This window comes from Salmo trutta, unplaced genomic scaffold (assembly GCF_901001165.1).
Source record: "Salmo trutta unplaced genomic scaffold, fSalTru1.1, whole genome shotgun sequence".
Taxonomy (NCBI): domain Eukaryota; kingdom Metazoa; phylum Chordata; class Actinopteri; order Salmoniformes; family Salmonidae; genus Salmo; species Salmo trutta.
The window spans coordinates 5,901-28,783 of record NW_021822703.1 but is presented as its reverse complement, the minus strand read 5'-3'; the positions used below and the strand labels follow the sequence as shown (position 1 = coordinate 28,783).

At 45.5% G+C, this 22,883-nt stretch overlaps 1 protein-coding gene across 1 annotated transcript; it reads left to right on the top strand.

Annotated features, from left to right (window-relative positions):
- The first annotated feature begins 9,752 nt into the window (after nucleotides 1-9,752).
- Nucleotides 9,753-11,088, top strand: LOC115183908 (BTB/POZ domain-containing protein KCTD12-like). The gene has a single exon (XM_029744883.1). The coding sequence runs from the start codon at nucleotides 9,880-9,882 to the stop codon at nucleotides 10,714-10,716; it is 837 nt and encodes a 278-aa protein (XP_029600743.1). The 5' UTR covers nucleotides 9,753-9,879; the 3' UTR covers nucleotides 10,717-11,088.
- Nucleotides 11,089-22,883: the final 11,795 nt, after the last annotated feature.

Here is a 22,883-nt window from a genome sequence, read left to right as displayed (position 1 = left end):
CCCTTATTCAGCAGGGTAGAGGGAGATCCATTATATTGTCCTCTTATTAAACAGGGAAGAGGGAGATCCATTATATTGTACTCTTATTCAGCAGGGTAGAGGGAGATCCATTATATTGTACTCTTATTCAGCAGGGTAGAGGGAGATCCATTATATTGTACTCTTATTAAACATGGTAGAGGGAGATCCATTATATTGTCCTCTTATTAAACAGGGTAGAGGGAGATCCATTATATTGTCCTCTTATTAAACAGGGTAGAGGGAGATCCATTATATTGTCCTCTTATTAAACAGGGTAGAGGGAGATCCATTATATTGTCCTCTTATTAAACAGGGAAGAGGGAGATCCATTATATTGTACTCTTATTCAGCAGGGTAGAGGGAGATCCATTATATTGTACGCTTATTCAGCAGGGTAGAGGGAGATCCATTATATTGTACTCTTATTAAACATGGTAGAGGGAGATCCATTATATTGTCCTCTTATTAAACAGGGTAGAGGGAGATCCATTATATTGTCCTCTTATTAAACAGGGTAGAGGGAGATGCATTATTTTGTCCTCTTATTCAACAGGGTAGAGGGAGATCCATTATATTGTCCTCTTATTCAGCAGGGTAGAGGGAGATCCATTATATTGTCCTCTTATTAAACAGGGTAGAGAGAGATCCATTATATTGACCTCTTATTAAACAGGGTAGAGGGAGATCCATTATATTGTCCTCTTATTAAACAGGGTAGAGGGAGATCCATTAAATTGTCCTCTTATTAAACAGGGTAGAGGGAGATCCATTATATTGTCCTCTTATTAAACATGGTAGAGGGAGATCCATTATATTGTCCTCTTATTAAACAGGGTAGAGGGAGATCCATTATATTGTCCTCTTATTAAACAGGGTAGAGGGAGATCCATTATATTGTCCTCTTATTAAACAGGGTAGAGGGAGAGAGCCAAACGTATCGTTCATCCCAAATAGCACCCTATCCCCTATGGGCCTTGGTTTAAAGGCAGTGCTCCACCTAGGGAATAGGGTGTTATTTGGGCCGTCGTCATACATGGTTTTCATCCTCCTGGTGCCCAATTATCCTCCTGTATCCCTCCGTGTGTCTGTGTGACCTTCTGCTAATGGAGCTAGAGGCATGGGATCAATATCACCTCTCTCTCTCTCTCTCTCTCTCTCTCTCTCTCTCTCTCTCTCTCTCTCTCTCTCTCTCAACTCTAGTGTAATATAATACACTACACGGCCAAAAGTATGTGGACACCTGCTCGTCTAACATCTCATTCCATAATCATCATTAATATGGAGTTGGACCCCCCCCTTTGCTGCTATAACAGCCTCCACTCTCCTGGGAAGTCATTAATATGGAGTTGGTCCCCCCCCCCCCTTTGCTGCTATAACAGCCTCCACTCTTCAGGGAAGGCATTAATATGGAGTTGGTCCCCCCCCTTTGCTGCTATAACAGCCTCCACTCTCCTGGGAAGTCATTAATATGGAGTTGGTCCCCCCCCCCCCCTTTGCTGCTATAACAGCCTCCACTCTTCAGGGAAGTCATTAATATGGAGTTGGTCCCCCCCCCCCCTTTGCTGCTATAACAGCCTCCACTCTTCTGGGAAGACATTAATATGGAGATGGACCCCCCCCTTTGCTGCTATAACAGCCTCCACTCTTCAGGGAAGTCATTAATATGGAGTTGGTCCCCCCCCTTTGCTGCTATAACAGCCTCCACTCTTCAGGGAAGTCATTCATTTGGAGTTGGACCCCCCCCCCCTTTGCTGCTATAACAGCCTCCACTCTTCAGGGAAGGCATTAATATGGAGTTGGTCCCCCCCCCCCCCCCTTTGCTGCTATAACAGCCTCCACTCTTCAGGGAAGGCATTAATATGGAGTTGGTCCCCCCCCCCCCTTTGCTGCTATAACAGCCTCCACTCTTCAGGGAAGTCATTAATATGGAGTTGGTCCCCCCCCCTTTGCTGCTATAACAGCCTCCACTCTCCTGGGAAGTCATTAATATGGAGTTGGTCCCCCCCCCTTTGCTGCTATAACAGCCTCCACTCTTCAGGGAAGTCATTAATATGGAGTTGGTCCCCCCCCCTTTGCTGCTATAACAGCCTCCACTCTTCAGGGAAGTCATTAATATGGAGTTGGTCCCCCCCCCTTTGCTGCTATAACAGCCTCCACTCTTCAGGGAAGGCATTAATATGGAGTTGGTCCCCCCCCCTTTGCTGCTATAACAGCCTCCACTCTCCTGGGAAGTCATTAATATGGAGTTGGTCCCCCCCCCCCTTTGCTGCTATAACAGCCTCCACTCTTCAGGGAAGGCATTAATATGGAGTTGGTCCCCCCCCTTTGCTGCTATAACAGCCTCCACTCTTCAGGGAAGGCATTAATATGGAGTTGCCCCCCCCCCCCCCCTTTGCTGCTATAACAGCCTCCACTCTTCAGGGAAGGCATTAATATGGAGTTGCCCCCCCCCCCCCCCCCCCTTTGCTGCTATAACAGCCTCCACTCTTCTGGGAAGGCATTAATATGGAGTTGGTCCCCCCCTTTGCTGCTATAACAGCCTCCACTCTTCAGGGAAGGCATTAATATGGAGTTGGCCCCCCCTTTGCTGCTATAACAGCCTCCACTCTTCAGGGAAGGCATTAATATGGAGTTGGTCCCCCCCCTTTGCTGCTATAACAGCCTCCACTCTTCTGGGAAGGCATTAATATGGAGTTGGCCCCCCCTTTGCTGCTATAACAGACTCCACTCTTCAGGGAAGGCATTAATATGGAGTTGGTCCCCCCCCTTTGCTGCTATAACAGCCTCCACTCTTCAGGGAAGTCATTAATATGGAGTTGGTCCCCCCCTTTGCTGCTATAACAGCCTCCACTCTCCTGGGAAGGCATTAATATGGAGTTGGTCCCCCCCTTTGCTGCTATAACAGCCTCCACTCTTCTGGGAAGTCATTAATATGGAGTTGGTCCCCCCCCCTTTGCTGCTATAACAGACTCCACTCTTCTGGGAAGGCATTAATATGGAGTTGGTCCCCCCCTTTGCTGCTATAACAGCCTCCACTCTTCAGGGAAGGCTTTAATATGGAGTTGGTCCCCCCCTTTGCTGCTATAACAGCCTCCACTCTCCTGGGAAGGCATTAATATGGAGTTGGTCCCCCCCTTTGCTGCTATAACAGCCTCCACTCTTCAGGGAAGGCATTAATATGGAGTTGGTCCCCCCCTTTGCTGCTATAACAGCCTCCACTCTTCAGGGAAGGCTTTCCACTAGATGTGGGAACATTGCTGAGGGGACTTGATTCCATTCCAAGAGCATTAGTGAGGTCGGGCCCTGATGTTGGGCGATCAGACCTGGCTCGCAGTCGGCGTTCCGATTCATCCCAAAGGTGTTCGAGGGGGTTGAGGTCAGGGCTCTGTGCAGGCCAGTCAAGTTCTTCCACGCCGAGCTTGACAAATCATTTCTGCATGGACATCGCTTCTGTGCACAGGGGCGATATGGGTAGATTACTGAGGATTTTTTTTTGGTATTTAATCCATTTTAGAATAAGACTGTAATGTAACAAAATGTGGAAAAAGCCGAGGGGTCTGAATACTTTCCGAAGGCACCGTATAGGATGAAATGATTGGAGAATTGGTCTAACCAGGAATGTCCAATCTAGAAGAGATACTGATGGACAGAGATATGGAGGTTCTTAGTTATTCTATGCTATTCTGTTCTGTTCTGTGCTAATATTTTCTAATCTATTCTGTTGTATTGTATTCTTTGCTTTTCTATGCTAGTCTATTCTATGCTAGTCTATTCTATGCTAGTCTATTCTATGCTAGTCTATGCTAGTCTGGTCTATTCTGTTCTGCTCTATTCTATTTTAGGAACAGGGACTGTCTAGTAGTCCCTGTTCAGCTCCTTACTGTAGATAGCCTGCTCTCAGACCACTATCAGGACTGTCTAGGAGTCCCTGTTCAGCTCCTTACTGTAGATAGCCTGCTCTCAGACCACTATCAGGACTGTCTAGGAGTCCCTGTTCAGCCCCTTACTGTAGACAGCCTGTGTTACTGCTCTCAGACCACTATCAGGACTGTCTAGGAGTCCCTGTTCAGCTCCTTACTGTAGATAGCCTGTGCTACTGCTCTCAGACCACTATCAGGACTGTCTAGTAGTCCCTGTTCAGCCCCTTACTGTAGATAGCCTGTGTTACTGCTCTCAGACCACTATCAGGACTGTCTAGGAGTCCCTGTTCAGCCCCTTACTGTAGATAGCCTGTGTTACTGCTCTCAGACCACTATCAGGACTGTCTAGTAGTCCCTGTTCAGCCCCTTACTGTAGATAGCCTGTGTTACTGCTCTCAGACCACTATCAGGACTGTCTAGGAGTCCCTGTTCAGCTCCTTACTGTAGACAGCCTGTGTTACTGCTCTCAGACCACTATCAGGACTGTCTAGTAGTCCCTGTTCAGCTCCTTACTGTAGATAGCCTGCTCTCAGACCACTATCAGGACTGTCTAGGAGTCCCTGTTCAGCTCCTTACTGTAGATAGCCTGTGTTACTGCTCTCAGACCACTATCAGGACTGTCTAGGAGTCCCTGTTCAGCCCCTTACTGTAGACAGCCTGTGTTACTGCTCTCAGACCACTATCAGGACTGTCTAGGAGTCCCTGTTCAGCCCCTTACTGTAGACAGCCTGTGTTACTGCTCTCAGACCACTATCAGGACTGTCTAGGAGTCCCTGTTCAGCCCCTTACTGTAGATAGCCTGTGTTACTGCTCTCAGACCACTATCAGGACTGTCTAGGAGTCCCTGTTCAGCTCCTTACTGTAGACAGCCTGTGTTACTGCTCTCAGACCACTATCAGGACTGTCTAGGAGTCCCTGTTCAGCTCCTTACTGTAGATAGCCTGCTCTCAGACCACTATCAGGACTGTCTAGGAGTCCCTGTTCAGCCCCTTACTGTAGATAGCCTGTGTTACTGCTCTCTCCGCTGGTGATAAGTGATAAGAATGAAGATGTGCTCAAGTCATGTTCCGATCTGCATTTTTCTACATTGGACACTAGATGTCACTCTTGTCCAATTATCTGGAGGGTCTCTGTCTATTGGCTTGGAGGGTCTCTGTCTATTGGCTTAGAGGGTCTCTGTCTATTGGCTTGGAGGGTCTCTGTCTATTGGCTTAGAGGGTCTCTGTCTATTGGCTTGGAGGGTCTCTGTCTATTGGCTTGGAGGGTCTCTGTCTATTGGCTTGGAGGGTCTCTGTCTATTGGCTTGGAGGGTCTCTGTCTATTGGCTTGGAGGGTCTCTGCCTATTGGCTTAGAGGGTCTCTGCCTATTGGCTTAGAGGGTCTCTGCCTATTGGCTTAGAGGGTCTCTGCCTATTGGCTTGGAGGGTCTCTGTCTATTGGCTTAGAGGGTCTCTGCCTATTGGCTTAGAGGGTCTCTGCCTATTGGCTTAGAGGGTCTCTGTCTATTGGCTTGGAGGGTCTCTGTCTATTGGCTTGGAGGGTCTCTGTCTATTGGCTTAGAGGGTCTCTGCCTATTGGCTTAGAGGGTCTCTGCCTATTGGCTTAGAGGGTCTCTGCCTATTGGCTTGGAGGGTCTCTGTCTATTGGCTTAGAGGGTCTCTGCCTATTGGCTTAGAGGGTCTCTGCCTATTGGCTTGGAGGGTCTCTGCCTATTGGCTTAGAGGGTCTCTGTCTATTGGCTTGGAGGGTCTCTGTCTATTGGCTTGGAGGGTCTCTGCCTATTGGCTTAGAGGGTCTCTGTCTATTGGCTTGGAGGGTCTCTGCCTATTGGCTTGGAGGGTCTCTGTCTATTGGCTTGGAGGGTCTCTGCCTATTGGCTTAGAGGGTCTCTGCCTATTGGCTTGGAGGGTCTCTGCCTATTGGCTTAGAGGGTCTCTGTCTATTGGCTTGGAGGGTCTCTGCCTATTGGCTTGGAGGGTCTCTGCCTATTGGCTTAGAGGGTCTCTGTCTATTGGCTTGGAGGGTCTCTGCCTATTGAGAACCACTGAAGGCTTGGAGGGTCTCTGTCTATTGAGAACCACTGAAGGCTTGGAGGGTCTCTGTCTATTGGCTTGGAGGGTCTCTGTCTATTGGCTTAGAGGGTCTCTGCCTATTGGCTTAGAGGGTCTCTGCCTATTGGCTTAGAGGGTCTCTGCCTATTGGCTTAGAGGGTCTCTGTCTATTGGCTTGGAGGGTCTCTGTCTATTGGCTTGGAGGGTCTCTGCCTATTGGCTTAGAGGGTCTCTGTCTATTGGCTTAGAGGGTCTCTGTCTATTGGCTTGGAGGGTCTCTGTCTATTGGCTTGGAGGGTCTCTGTCTATTGGCTTAGAGGGTCTCTGCCTATTGGCTTAGAGGGTCTCTGTCTATTGGCTTGGAGGGTCTCTGTCTATTGGCTTAGAGGGTCTCTGTCTATTGGCTTGGAGGGTCTCTGTCTATTGGCTTAGAGGGTCTCTGCCTATTGGCTTAGAGGGTCTCTGTCTATTGGCTTAGAGGGTCTCTGCCTATTGGCTTGGAGGGTCTCTGCCTATTGGCTTGGAGGGTCTCTGCCTATTGGCTTGGAGGGTCTCTGCCTATTGAGAACCACTGAAGGCTTGGAGGGTCTCTGCCTATTGGCTTAGAGGGTCTCTGCCTATTGGCTTAGAGGGTCTCTGCCTATTGAGAACCACTGAAGGCTTGGAGGGTCTCTGCCTATTGGCTTAGAGGGTCTCTGCCTATTGGCTTAGAGGGTCTCTGCCTATTGGCTTAGAGGGTCTCTGCCTATTGGCTTGGAGGGTCTCTGCCTATTGGCTTAGAGGGTCTCTGTCTATTGGCTTAGAGGGTCTCTGTCTATTGGCTTGGAGGGTCTCTGCCTATTGGCTTGGAGGGTCTCTGTCTATTGGCTTGGAGGGTCTCTGTCTATTGAGAACCACTGAAGGCTTGGAGGGTCTCTGTCTATTGACTTGGAGGGTCTCTGTCTATTGAGAACCACTGTAGGCTTGGAGGGTCTCTGTCTATTGAGAACCACTGTAGACTTGGAGGGTCTCTGTCTATTGACTTGGAGGGTCTCTGTCTATTGACTTGGAGGGTCTCTGTCTATTGAGAACCACTGAAGACTTGGAGGGTCTCTGTCTATTGACTTGGAGGGTCTCTGTCTATTGAGAACCACTGAAGACTTGGAGGGTCTCTGTCTATTGACTTGGAGGGTCTCTGTCTATTGAGAACCACTGAGAACTTGGAGGGTCTCTGTCTATTGAGAACCACTGAAGACTTGGAGGGTCTCTGTCTATTGACTTGGAGGGTCTCTGTCTATTGACTTGGAGGGTCTCTGTCTATTGAGAACCACTGTAGACTTGGAGGGTCTCTGTCTATTGACTTGGAGGGTCTCTGTCTATTGGCTTGGAGGGTCTATCTATTGAGAACCACTGTAGACTTGGAGGGTCTCTGTCTATTGAGAACCACTGTAGACTTGGAGGGTCTCTGTCTATTGAGAACCACTGTAGACTTGGAGGGTCTATCTATTGAGAACCACTGTAGACTTGGAGGGTCTCTGTCTATTGAGAACCACTGTAGACTTGGAGGGTCTATCTATTGAGAACCACTGTAGACTTGGAGGGTCTCTGTCTATTGAGAACCACTGTAGACTTGGAGGGTCTCTGTCTATTGAGAACCACTGTAGACTTGGAGGGTCTCTGTCTATTGAGAACCACTGTAGACTTGGAGGGTCTCTGTCTATTGACTTGGAGGGTCTCTGTCTATTGAGAACCACTGTAGACTTGGAGGGTCTCTGTCTATTGACTTGGAGGGTCTCTGTCTATTGACTTGGAGGGTCTCTGTCTATTGGCTTGGAGGGTCTATCTATTGAGAACCACTGTAGACTTGGAGGGTCTATCTATTGAGAACCACTGTAGACTTGGAGGGTCTCTGTCTATTGGCTTGGAGGGTCTCTGTCTATTGAGAACCACTGTAGACTTGGAGGGTCTCTGTCTATTGACTTGGAGGGTCTCTGTCTATTGACTTGGAGGGTCTCTGTCTATTGACTTGGAGGGTCTCTGTCTATTGACTTGGAGGGTCTCTGTCTATTGAGAACCACTGTAGACTTGGAGGGTCTCTGTCTATTGAGAACCACTGAAGACTTGGAGGGTCTCTGTCTATTGAGAACCACTGTAGACTTGGAGGGTCTCTGCCCATTGACTTGGAGGGTCTCTGTCTATTGACTTGGAGGGTCTCTGTCTATTGGCTTGGAGGGTCTCTGTCTATTGACTTGGAGGGTCTCTGTCTATTGACTTGGAGGGTCTCTGTCTATTGACTTGGAGGGTCTCTGTCTATTGAGAACCACTGTAGACTTGGAGGGTCTCTGTCTATTGACTTGGAGGGTCTCTGTCTATTGACTTGGAGGGTCTCTGTCTATTGACTTGGAGGGTCTCTGTCTATTGAGAACCACTATTGACTTGGAGGGTCTCTGTCTATTGGCTTGGAGGGTCTCTGTCTATTGAGAACCACTATTGACTTGGAGGGTCTCTGTCTATTGACTTGGAGGGTCTCTGTCTATTGAGAACCACTGTAGACTTGGAGGGTCTCTGTCTATTGACTTGGAGGGTCTCTGTCTATTGACTTGGAGGGTCTCTGTCTATTGACTTGGAGGGTCTCTGTCTATTGAGAACCACTATTGACTTGGAGGGTCTCTGTCTATTGACTTGGAGGGTCTCTGTCTATTGAGAACCACTGAAGGCTTGGAGGGTCTCTGTCTATTGACTTGGAGGGTCTCTGTCTATTGACTTGGAGGGTCTATCTATTGAGAACCACTGTAGACTTGGAGGGTCTCTGTCTATTGAGAACCACTGAAGGCTTGGAGGGTCTCTGTCTATTGACTTGGAGGGTCTCTGTCTATTGAGAACCACTGTTTATACAGGCAGCCCAATTCTGACCCTTTTTTCCCCAATTATTGGCAAAAGATCTGATCAGATTGGTCAAAAAAAACAATTAGTGGGAAAATATGAGAATTGGGCTTCCTGTGTAAACGTGGCCTTATATGTCCTCATCATCCCCACTAGATGTCAGTCTCTTCCTGTCTTGACCAGCGGTGGAATAAATACACAATTTGTCATACTTGAGTAAAAGTAAAGATACATGAATAGAAAATGACTCAAGTAAAAGTGAAAGTCGCCCAGTGAAATACTACTTGAGTAAAAGTCTAGAAGTAGTTGGTTTTAAATCTACTGAAGTATCAAAAGTAAAAGTATAAATCATTTCACATTCTTTATATTAAGCAAACCAGACGGCACCATTTTCCTATTTTCTCGGGATATCCAGAGGCCACACTCCAACACTCATTTACAAACGAAGCATTTGTGTTTTAGTGAATCTGTGAGATCGGAGGCTGTAGGAACGACTCTTGAGAAGTGTGTGAATTGGACAATAATGTCCAGTCCTGCTGAGCATTCGAAATGGAACGAGTACTTTAGGGTGTCAAGGAAAATGTACGGAGTAAAAAAGTACATTATTTTCTTTAGGAATATAGTAATATAGTGAAGTAAAAATAAAAGTAGTCAAAAATATAAATAGTAAATTACAGATACCGTAAAAAAACGACTTAAGTAGTACTTTCAAGTATTTTTTACTTAATTACTTTACACCTCTAGTCTTGAGTGGATTCATAGCTTTACTTCTAATAAAAGAGAAGTCAAAACCTCTGTCCGTGAAGAGTTAACTTTTCAGCAATATTCTGCTGCGTCCCCAGTCCGTCTCCTCCTCCTCCTCCTCCTCTCTCCTTCTCCTCCTTTCTCCTCCTCCTGTCTCCTCCCACACAACTCCAGCCATATAAACAAAACCCGTTACATTTGTACTGTTGTTATTTTTTGGTTCGTTTCCTGGATTCTCCAAGTTGGTTGAAGTTCTACCCAGCCAGGCGCGCAGGAGAGACATGGCGCACAGCGAGAACCAACAGTCGTCCTTTTCTGATATAATAGAATTAAACGTCGGTGGACAAGTCTATGTAACTCGACATGCAACTTTAGTCTCCGTCCCAAACTCTCTCCTGTGGACTGTGTTCAGACAGAAGAGCCCTACAGAACTACCGAAAGATCGCAAAGGACGATACTTCTTTGACCGGGATGGATTTCTGTTCAGGTATATTCTGGATTATCTGCGGGAAAGGGACATCGTTTTACCGGACTTCTTTAAAGAGAGAGGTCGGTTACAGAAGGAGGCGGAGTTCTTCCAGCTGCATGAGCTCTCACAGCGTCTCAGACCGACAGGGAGTAAAGACGTCTCTCTCGGGGACGAGCTGGGCGCCCGTGGGGACCCGGAAGAGGCTTCGCTTGCGTGCGCTCTGAGTAGTAGCAGTATCACGGCGACGACCGTGAGCAGCCCGACACCGAGCCTTCCCTCCCCGTTCCAGAAGCATGGCTTTATTACCATTGGTTACCGGGGCTCCTACACCATCGGGAGGGATATTCAAACGGACGCCAAGTTCAGACGAGTGGCCAGAATAACGGTTTGCGGAAAGACGTCCCTGGCCAAAGAAGTTTTCGGAGAGACTCTGAACGAGAGCAGAGACCCGGACAAACCACCTGAGAGGTACACCTCCCGGTATTATCTGAAGTATAACTTTCTCGAGCAGGCGTTCGACAGGCTCGCGGAGGTCGGTTTCCACATGGTGGCTTGCAGCTCCACGGGGACGTGCGCGTACGCGAGCAGCGACCCGAACGAGGACAAAATCTGGACCAGCTACACCGAATACGTGTTCTCTCGGGACTGACCAACCCGTTCCGTTACCCGGCCGTTAGGTAGCCTTACTACCCGACGGTACTGGGACAGTGACGTCATGTGACGCTCACCTGTACGGTAGAGAGACTACCTGCGGAAATGTGAAAACTCCTCTATCTTCTTTATATTGTCCCATGTGATTGTGGGAAAGGTTAAAGGTTACTGAGGATTATTCTGAAAGTATGGACGTATTGGTTGTTGTTTTGCTGAGGCCTATATAAGTCTAACGGAGGTATATTTCATGTTGCAGACCAGTCTATATTATACAGTTATACGACTGTTGTGACAGGAGAAAGCTGTTCTCAATGTTGTTCTACTAACATGCCAACACACACACACACACACACACACACACACACACACACACACACACACCACATAAACATTTACACACACACCACACAAACATTTACACACACACACACACACACACACACACCACAAACATTTACACACACACACAAACATTTACACACACACACAAACATTTACACACACACCACACAAACATTTCCACACACACACACACCCAAACATTTCCACACACACACCACACAAACATTTCCACACACACACACACACACACACACACCCAAACATTTACACACACACACCGCAAAAACATTTATACACACACAGCAAACATTTACACACACACCACACAAACATTTACACACACACCACACAAACATTTACACACACACACACACACACACACACACCACAAACATTTCCACACACACACACCGCAAAAACATTTACACACACACACACACACACCAAACATTTACACACACACACACACCAAACATTTACACACACACACCACACAAACATTTACACACACACCCACACACCACACAAACATTTACACACACACACACACACACACCACACAAACATTTACACACACACACCACACAAACATTTACACACACACACACACACACCACAAACATTTACACACACACACACACACACACACACCACAAACATTTACACACACACACACACACACACACCACAAACATTTACACACACACACACACACACACACACACACACACACACACACACACCACACAAACGTTTACACACACACACACACACACACACACACACACACACCACACAAACATTTACACACACACCACACAAACATTTACACACACCACACACATGTTCACAGAACAAGCACAAGGCGTGTGAGGGTTGACATGCTGTTGAACCTAACTCCCTCTGGGCTGTTGAACCTAACTCCCTCTGGGCTGTTGAACCTAACTCCCTCTGGGCTGTTGAACCTAACTCCCTCCTGTCTTTGTCTTGGGTTGACAGGCCTCTACTGGATAAGTTGTGTTATTTGTGTTTCAACATCTAAAGCTGTATTTTCAATTTTAAAATAAATCATATCAAAGTAATATTTGTATTTATGTGTTCCTGAATTTGTTTGTATCATGTCTAGAACAGACCAAAACATCTGGGCTAAAGATTATGATGACAAAGTCATTCTAGGATTTAATCGAGCAGCCGAGAGATATTTTTCAGTAGGGGAAAAAGGAGCCATATTCCCAACACTCTGCAGTCACTATGAAAGTTATACATTGTTTCACACCCTTGTTAATCTCCTGTGGACAGACTAACCAAACTACATGAGATTTAACTTCTGGGTAAACAGAGAATACACCCTCAGAAATGTTTATTTTATGTTGGTGTCAAGCATTGAAAGAGGATGGAATCCACTCCGACAGGAAAGTGTTCTATAGAATCCACTCTGACAGGAAAGTGTTCTATAGAATCCACTCTGACAGGAAAGTGTTCTATAGAATCCACTCTGATAGGAAAGTGTTCTATAGAATCCACTCCGACAGGAAAGTGTTCTATAGAATCCACTCTGACAGGAAAGTGTTCTATAGAATCCACTCTGACAGGAAAGTGTTCTGTAGAATCCACTCTGACAGGAAAGTGTTCTATAGAATCCACTCTGACAGGAAAGTGTTCTATAGAATCCACTCCGACAGGAAAGTGTTCTATAGAATCCACTCTGACAGGAAAGTGTTCTGTAGAATCCACTCTGACAGGAAAGTGTTCTATAGAATCCACTCTGACAGGAAAGTGTTCTATAGAATCCACTCCGACAGGAAAGTGTTCTATAGAATCCACTCTGACAGGAAAGTGTTCTATAGAATCCACTCTGACAGGAAAGTGTTCTATAGAATCCACTCTGACAGGAAAGTGTTCTATAGAATCCACTCTGACAGGAAAGTGTTCTATAGAATCCACTCTGACAGGAAAGTGTTCTATAGAATCCACTCTGACAGGAAAGTGTTCTATAGAATCCACTCTGACAGGAAAGTGTTCTGTAGAATCCACTCTGACAGGAAAGTGTTCTGTAGAATCCACTCTGACAGGAAAGTGTTCTATAGAATCCACTCTGACAGGAAAGTGTTCTATAGAATCCACTCCGACAGGAAAGTGTTCTGTAGAATCCACTCTGACAGGAAAGTGTTCTATAGAATCCACTCTGACAGGAAAGTGTTCTGTAGAATCCACTCTGACAGGAAAGTGTTCTATAGAATCCACTCTGACAGGAAAGTGTTCTATATAATTCACTCTGACAGGAAAGTGTTCTATAGAATCCACTCTGACAGGAAAGTGTTCTGTAGAATCCACTCTGACAGGAAAGTGTTCTGTAGAATCCACTCTGACAGGAAAGTGTTCTGTAGAATCCACTCTGACAGGAAAGTGTTCTGTAGAATCCACTCTGACAGGAAAGTGTTCTATAGAATCCACTCTGACAGGAAAGTGTTCTGTAGAATCCACTCTGACAGGAAAGTGTTCTGTAGAATCCACTCTAACAGGAAAGTGTTCTGTAGAATCCACTCTGACAGGAAAGTGTTCTATAGAATCCACTCTGACAGGAAAGTGTTCTATAGAATCCACTCTGACAGGAAAGTGTTCTATAGAATCCACTCTGACAGGAAAGTGTTCTATAGAATCCACTCTGACAGGAAAGTGTTCTGTAGAATCCACTCTGACAGGAAAGTGTTCTGTAGAATCCACTCTGACAGGAAAGTGTTCTATAGAATCCACTCTGACAGGAAAGTGTTCTATAGAATCCACTCCGACAGGAAAGTGTTCTGTAGAATCCACTCTGACAGGAAAGTGTTCTATAGAATCCACTCTGACAGGAAAGTGTTCTGTAGAATCCACTCTGACAGGAAAGTGTTCTATAGAATCCACTCTGACAGGAAAGTGTTCTATATAATTCACTCTGACAGGAAAGTGTTCTATAGAATCCACTCTGACAGGAAAGTGTTCTGTAGAATCCACTCTGACAGGAAAGTGTTCTGTAGAATCCACTCTGACAGGAAAGTGTTCTGTAGAATCCACTCTGACAGGAAAGTGTTCTGTAGAATCCACTCTGACAGGAAAGTGTTCTATAGAATCCACTCTGACAGGAAAGTGTTCTGTAGAATCCACTCTGACAGGAAAGTGTTCTGTAGAATCCACTCTAACAGGAAAGTGTTCTGTAGAATCCACTCTGACAGGAAAGTGTTCTATAGAATCCACTCCGACAGGAAAGTGTTCTATAGAATCCACTCCGATAGGAAAGTGTTCTATAGAATCCACTCTGTCAGGAAATTGTTCTATAGAATCCACTCTGACAGGAAAGTGTTCTATAGAATCCACTCTGACAGGAAAGTGTTGTATAGAATCCACTCTGACAGGAAAGTGTTCTATAGAATCCACTCTGACAGGAAAGTGTTGTATAGAATCCACTCTGACAGGAAATTGTTCTATAGAATCCACTCTGACAGGAAAGTGTTCTGTAGAAGCCACTCTGACAGGAAAGTGTTCTATAGAAGCCACTCTGACAGGAAAGTGTTCTGTAGAATCCACTGACAGGAAAGTGTTCTATAGAATCCACTCTGACAGGAAAGTGTTCTATAGAATCCACTCTGACAGGAAAGTGTTCTATAGAATCCACTCTGACAGGAAAGTGTTCTATAGAATCCACTCTGACAGGAAATTGTTCTATAGAATCCACTCTGACAGGAAAGTGTTCTGTAGAATCCACTCTGACAGGAAAGTGTTCTATAGAATCCACTCTGACAGGAAAGTGTTCTGTAGAATCCACTCTGACAGGAAAGTGTTCTATAGAATCCACTCTGACAGGAAAGTGTTCTGTAGAATCCACTCTGACAGGAAAGTGTTCTATAGAATCCACTCTGACAGGAAAGTGTTCTGTAGAATCCACTCTGACAGGAAAGTGTTCTATAGAATCCACTCTGATAGGAAAGTGTTCTATAGAATCCACTCTGACAGGAACGTGTTCTGTAGAATCCACTCTGACAGGAAAGTGTTCTATAGAATCCACTCTGACAGGAAAGTGTTCTATAGAATCCACTCTGACAGGAAAGTGTTCTATAGAATCCACTCTGATAGGAAAGTGTTCTATAGAATCCACTCTGACAGGAAAGTGTTCTATAGAATCCACTCTGACAGGAAAGTGTTCTATAGAATCCACTCTGACAGGAAAGTGTTCTATAGAATCCACTCTGATAGGAAAGTGTTCTATAGAATCCACTCTGACAGGAACGTGTTCTGTAGAATCCACTCTGACAGGAAAGTGTTCTATAGAATCCACTCTGACAGGAAAGTGTTCTATAGAATCCACTCTGACAGGAAAGTGTTCTATAGAATCCACTCTGACAGGAAAGTGTTCTAAACTTCCTCTCACAGAGCTCAACAGCAACACTGTATGGAGTTAATGTCTGTCTCTGATAAGGTTCCTGATGTCTCACACACACACACACACACACACACACACACACACACACACACACACACACACACACACACACACACACACACACACACACACAGCAGATTGTGTCCTGTGCGGTCTGTGGAAACAGATGTAGAGACGCCACAAAAGGAAAGAGGAACTAGACTTTTACCCAGATGATGAAAGACTATGGTCAATGCTTCTCTATAGCTCTACCGTTGTATTTACATGTGGGTTGTGGCAATCCTGCAGATACAGGCTTCATTTAGACATTTTTGCTACACGTTTCCTCCCCCAGCCTGTTCATACAAACAAACACACATTTGTTTTTCTATCCTTGTTAGGACCAAAAAATGGATTCCCACTCAAATCCTATTTCCCCTAAACCTAAACCAACCTTAACCTCAAATCTATCCTGAATTCTAATTCTAACCCTAACCTCAAATATAACCTGAATTCTAATTCTAACCCTTAACCTAACTCTAACCTAACCTCAAATCTAACCTGAATTCTAATTCTTACCCTAACCTCAAATATAACCTGAATTCTAACTCTAACCTAAGCTCAAATCTAACCTGAATTCTAATTCTAACCCTTAACCTAACTCTAACCTAACCTCAAATCTAACCTGAATTCTAACCCTAACCCTTAACCTAACTCTAACCTAACCTCAAATCTAACCCTAACTCTAATTCTGACCCTTAACCTAACTCTAACCTAACCTCAAATCTAACCTGAATTCTAATTCTAACCCTTAACCTAACTCTAACCTTAACCTCAAATCTAACCTGAATTCTAATTCTAACCCTTAACCTAACTCTAACCTTAACCTCAAATCTAACTCTAATTCTAACCCTAACTCTAACCTTAACCTCAAATCTAACCCTAACTCTAATTGTAACCATAACCCTTAACCTAACTCTAACCTTAACCTACCTCTAACACTAACCTCAAATCTAACCCTAACTCTAATTGTAACCATAACCCTTAACCTAACTCTAACCTTAACCTCAAATCTAACTCTAATTCTAACCCTAACTCTAACCTTAACCCCAAATCTAACCCTAACTCTTAACCTAACTCTAACCTTAACCTCAAATCTAACCCTAACTCTAATTGTAACCATAACCCTTAACCTAACTCTAACCTTAACCTACCTCTAACCCTAACCTCAAATCTAACCCTAACCCTAGATGTAAACCTAACTCTAAACCTAACCCCTAACCCTAACCCTAACTCTAAACCTAAACCCTAAGCCTAAAATAGCCTTTTTCCTTTTGGGGACCGGCGAAATGTCCCCACATTGTCCTTATTAGACTGTCCTTTTGAGGACTTCTGGTGCAGGATAGTAAAACCAAAAACACACAAACATAGCCAAGCTGCTTTGAATCCATTTCCCTGTCTAGAGTCAGCTGATGTCCTCCATTAACCATATGTACAGGAATCCATTTCCCTGTCTAGAGTCAGCTGATTTCCCATCAACCATCTGTACAGGAATCCATTTCCCTGTCTAGAGTCAGCTGATGTCCCATCAACCATCTGTACAGGAATCCGTTTCCCTGTCTAGAATCAGCTGATGTCCTCCATCAACCATCTGTACAGGAATCCATTTCCCTGTCTAGAGTCAGCTGATTTCCCATCAGCCATCTGTACAGGAATCCATTTCCCTGTCTAGAGTCAGCTGATTTCCCATCAACCATCTGTACAGGAATCCATTTCCCTGTCTAGAGTCAGCTGATGTCCCATCAACCATCTGTGCAGGAATCCATTTCCCTGTCTAGAGTCAGCTGATTTCCCATCAACCATCTGTACAGGAATCCATTTCCCTGTCTAGAGTCAGCTGATGTCCCATCAACCATCTGTACAGGAATCCATTTCCCTGTCTAGAGTCAGCTGATGTCCCATCAACCATCTGTACAGGAATCCATTTCCCTGTCTAGAGTCAGCTGATGTCCCATCAACCATCTGTACAGGAATCCATTTCCCTGTCTAGAGTCAGCTGATTTCCCATCAGCCATCTGTACAGGAATCCATTTCCCTGTCTAGAGTCAGCTGATTTCCCATCAGCCATCTGTACAGGAATCCATTTCCCTGTCTAGAGTCAGCTGATTTCCCATCAACCATCTGTACAGGAATCCATTTCCCTGTCTAGAGTCAGCTGATGTCCCATCAACCATCTGTACAGGAATCCATTTCCCTGTCTAGAGTCAGCTGATTTCCCATCAACCATCTGTACAGGAATCCATTTCCCTGTCTAGAGTCAGCTGATGTCCCATCAACCATCTGTACAGGAATCCATTTCCCTGTCTAGAGTCAGCTGATTTCCCATCAACCATCTGTACAGGAATCCATTTTCCTGTCTAGAGTCAGCTGATGTCCCCCATTAACCATCTGTACAGGAATCCATTTCCCTGTCTAGAGTCAGCTGATTTCCCATCAACCATCTGTACAGGAATCCATTTCCCTGTCTAGAGTCAGCTGATGTCCCATCAACCATCTGTACAGGAATCCATTTCCCTGTCTAGAGTCAGCTGATGTCCCATCAACCATCTGTACAGGAATCCATTTCCCTGTCTAGAGTCAGCTGATGTCCCATCAACCATCTGTACAGGAATCCATTTCCCTGTCTAGAGTCAGCTGATTTCCCATCAGCCATCTGTACAGGAATCCATTTCCCTGTCTAGAGTCAGCTGATTTCCCATCAGCCATCTGTACAGGAATCCATTTCCCTGTCTAGAGTCAGCTGATTTCCCATCAACCATCTGTACAGGAATCCATTTCCCTGTCTAGAGTCAGCTGATGTCCCATCAACCATCTGTACAGGAATCCATTTCCCTGTCTAGAGTCAGCTGATTTCCCATCAACCATCTGTACAGGAATCCATTTCCCTGTCTAGAGTCAGCTGATGTCCCATCAACCATCTGTACAGGAATCCATTTCCCTGTCTAGAGTCAGCTGATGTCCCATCAACCATCTGTACAGGAATCCATTTCCCTGTCTAGAGTCAGCTGATGTCCCATCAACCATCTGTACAGGAATCCATTTCCCTGTCTAGAGTCAGCTGATTTCCCATCAGCCATCTGTACAGGAATCCATTTCCCTGTCTAGAGTCAGCTGATTTCCCATCAGCCATCTGTACAGGAATCCATTTCCCTGTCTAGAGTCAGCTGATTTCCCATCAACCATCTGTACAGGAATCCATTTCCCTGTCTAGAGTCAGCTGATGTCCCATCAACCATCTGTACAGGAATCCATTTCCCTGTCTAGAGTCAGCTGATTTCCCATCAACCATCTGTACAGGAATCCATTTCCCTGTCTAGAGTCAGCTGATTTCCCATCAGCCATCTGTACAGGAATCCATTTCCCTGTCTAGAGTCAGCTGATTTCCCATCAGCCATCTGTACAGGAATCCATTTCCCTGTCTAGAGTCAGCTGATTTCCCATCAACCATCTGTACAGGAATCCATTTCCCTGTCTAGAGTCAGCTGATGTCCCATCAACCATCTGTACAGGAACAGGAAACTATTTTCTTTGTTCCTCTTGGTGTCTGGTGAACACAGGAAGAGCCGTTGTCAGCTTCTCTCCCTGGTGGATAAAAGGAGAGGGACAGGCTGTCTCCCAAATGGCTCCCTATTCCCTATGTAGTGCACTACTTTTGACCAGGGCCCACAGGGTAGTGCGCCATGTAGGGACGCAGACAAAGGGACAGGGTTAGAGCCTTTCTCTCTCCACAACAAAACACTCAGTCCTGTGTACCAACTTGCCCCTGGTTCAAAGTAGTGTACTATATAGGGAATAGGGCTCTGGTCTATAGTAGTGCACTACATAGGGAATAGGGCTCTGGTCTATAGTAGTGCACTACATAGGGAATAGGGTGCTTCACAGTCCAGCAGAACTCGTATTTCCTCTGGGTAATCTGTATTCCCTTCTATTCATGTAGTATAGACCTCTGGGTAATCTGTATTCCTTCTATTCATGTAGTATAGACCTCTGGGTAATCTGTATTCCTTCTATTCATGTAGTATAGACCTCTGGGTAATCTGTATTCCTTCTATTCCTGTAGTATAGACCTCTGGGTAATCTGTATTCCTTCTATTCCTGTAGTATAGACCTCTGGGTAATCTGTATTCCTTCTATTCCTGTAGTATAGACCTCTGGGTAATCTGTATTCCTTCTATTCATGTAGTATAGACCTCTGGGTAATCTGTATTCCTTCTATTCATGTAGTATAGACCTCTGGGTAATCTGTATTCCTTCTATTCATGTAGCACAGACCTCTGGGTAATCTGTATTCCTTCTATTCATGTAGTATAGACCTCTGGGTAATCTGTATTCCTTCTATTCCTGCAGTATAGACCTCTGGGTAATCTGTATTCCTTCTATTCCTGCAGTATAGACCTCTGGGTAATCTGTATTCCTTCTATTCCTGCAGTATAGACCTCTGGGTAATCTGTATTCCCTTCTATTCCTGTAGGACGAAGCAGAGGATGTTGCCCAACATAAGACAGCCAGTGACAGATGTCCTGTATTAGTGCTGGAGCAACTTTCACACAATAAATACAGGAAAAGAGATTTTCAGGAATTCTACATCTTTTAAATAGAAATATCCTCAGGGACATTGTGATTGCTAGGAATTTTTCCAACAGTACATGGACATGTCATTGGGGACGTCTTGAGAACAAGGAATCCTCCAACATGGAAATGTCCTTGAGATCAGACATGTTCAACCTCTCCATGACTCAGTCTGTAATACCAACATGTTTCAAGCAGACCACCATAGTACCTGAACCCAAGAAACGCCAAGGTAACCAGTCTAAATGTCTATCGCCCTGAAGCACTCACATCTGTAGCCATGAAATACTTTGAAAGGTCGGTCATGGCTCACATCAACACCACTATCCCTGGACTGGTACCTCAGACTCTGGTCTGACTGAACAGTGGCCATTCCACCCCAGATAACTCAGTTTCACCTTCTAGACTGGTCTGACTAACCTCAACCCCAGGCTTCAGCTTCCCCTTCTAGACTGGTCTGACTAACCTCAACCCCAGGCTTCAGCTTCACCTTCTAGACTGGTCTGACTAACCTCAACCCCAGGCTTCAGCTTCCCCTTCTAGACTGGTCTGACTAACCTCAACACCAGGCTTCAGCTTCCCCTTCTAGACTGGTCTGACTAACCTAACCCCAGGCTTCAGCTTCCCCTTCTAGACTGGTCTGACTAACCTCAACCCCAGGCTTCAGCTTCCCCTTCTAGACTGGTCTGACTAACCTCAACCCCAGGCTTCAACTTCCCCTTCTAGACTGGTCTGACTAACCTCAACCCCAGGCTTCAGCTTCCCCTTCTAGACTGGTCTGACTAACCTCAACCCCAGGCTTCAGCTTCCCCTTCTAGACTGGTCTGACTAACCTCAACCCCAGGCTTCAGCTTCCCCTTCTAGACTGGTCTGACTGAACCTCAACCCCAGGCTTCAGCTTCACCTTCTAGACTGGTCTGACTAACCTCAACCCCAGATAACTCAGCTTCCCCTTCTAGACTGGTCTGACTAACCTCAACCCCAGGCTTCAGCTTCCCCTTCTAGACTGGTCTGACTAACCTCAACCCCAGGCTTCAGTTTCACCTTCTAGACTGGTCTGACTAACCTCAACCCCAGGCTTCAGCTTCCCCTTCTAGACTGGTCTGACTAACCTCAACCCCAGACTTCAGCTTCCCCTTCTAGACTGGTCTGACTAACCTCAACCCCAGGCTTCAGCTTCCCCTTCTAGACTGGTCTGACTAACCTCAACCCCAGGCTTCAGCTTCACCTTCTAGACTGGTCTGACTAACCTCAACCCCAGGCTTCAGCTTCCCCTTCTAGACTGGTCTGACTAACCTCAACCCCAGGCTTCAGCTTCCCCTTCTAGACTGGTCTGACTAACCTCAACCCCAGGCTTCAGCTTCCCCCTCTAGACTGGTCAGGACTTCTTCCCATTCATTTCTATTCTGCTTGTTTACAGGGATATTAGCCAGTGCCACAGACTACCAAATAGACATCTAGGTTGATACCCACCACAAGACAATTTGAGTTCACCATAGACTTAAAGCCACAATGTGTAATTTTACTGTGGCTGTTTCCCACTGCTGTAACAGTATGTCCTTGTTCCTGTTTCCAGACTGTATGCTGCTGTGTGTATGTGTACCCAACGTTGTCTTTTCACATGAAGTGGTTTGTCTATAACCCCCTGCTGTGTGTATTTAACAGTCTCAGTGTTTACTGTGATACCAGGCAGAGGAGGAATGTGGAGTGGTTGTGGCTGGCTAGGGGCTGTTTAGACCATCTGGGCCTGTATTCATCCTTGTCTTGTTGGACTGGTCTCTATCTATTGAGAACCACTGGCAAGCTATCATTGACTAGGTCCTGGTACTCCCTGTATAAAGCCAAGCTATCATTGACTAGGTCCTGGTACTCCCTGTATAAAGCCAAGTTATCATTGACTAGGTCCTGGTAACCCATGTATAAAGCCAAGTTATCATTGACTAGGTCCTGGTAACCCATGTATACAGCCAAGTTATCATTGACTAGGTCCTGGTAACCCATGTATAAAGCCAAGTTATCATTGACTAGGTCCTGGTAACCCATGTATAAAGCCAAGTTATCATTGACTAGGTCCTGGTACTCCCTGTATAAAGCCAAGTTATCATTGACTAGGTCCTGGTACTCCCTGTATAAAGCCAAGTTATCATTGACTAGGTCCTGGTAACCCGTGTATACAGCCAAGTTATCATTGACTAGGTCCTGGTACTCCCTCTATAAAGCCAAGTTATCATTGACTAGGTCCTGGTACTCCCTCTATAAAGCCAAGCTATCATTGACTAGGTCCTGGTAACCCCTGTATAAAGCCAAGCTATCATTGACTAGGTCCTGGTAACCCGTGTATACAGCCAAGTTATCATTGACTAGGTCCTGGTACTCCCTCTATAAAGCCAAGTTATCATTGACTAGGTCCTGGTAACCCGTGTATAAAGCCAAGCTATCATTGACTAGGTCCTGGTAACCCATGTATACAGCCAAGTTATCATTGACTAGGTCCTGGTAACCCGTGTATACAGCCAAGTTATCATTGACTAGGTCCTGGTAACCCGTGTATATAGCCAAGCTATCATTGATTAGGTCCTGGTACTCCCTGTATAAAGCCAAGTTATCATTGACTAGGTCCTGGTAACCCGTGTATATAGCCAAGCTATCATTGACTAGGTCCTGGTACTCCCTCTATAAAGCCAAGTTATCATTGACTAGGTCCTGGTAACCCATGTATAAAGCCAAGTTATCATTGACTAGGTCCTGGTACTCCCTCTATAAAGCCAAGTTATCATTGACTAGTCCTGGTACTCCCT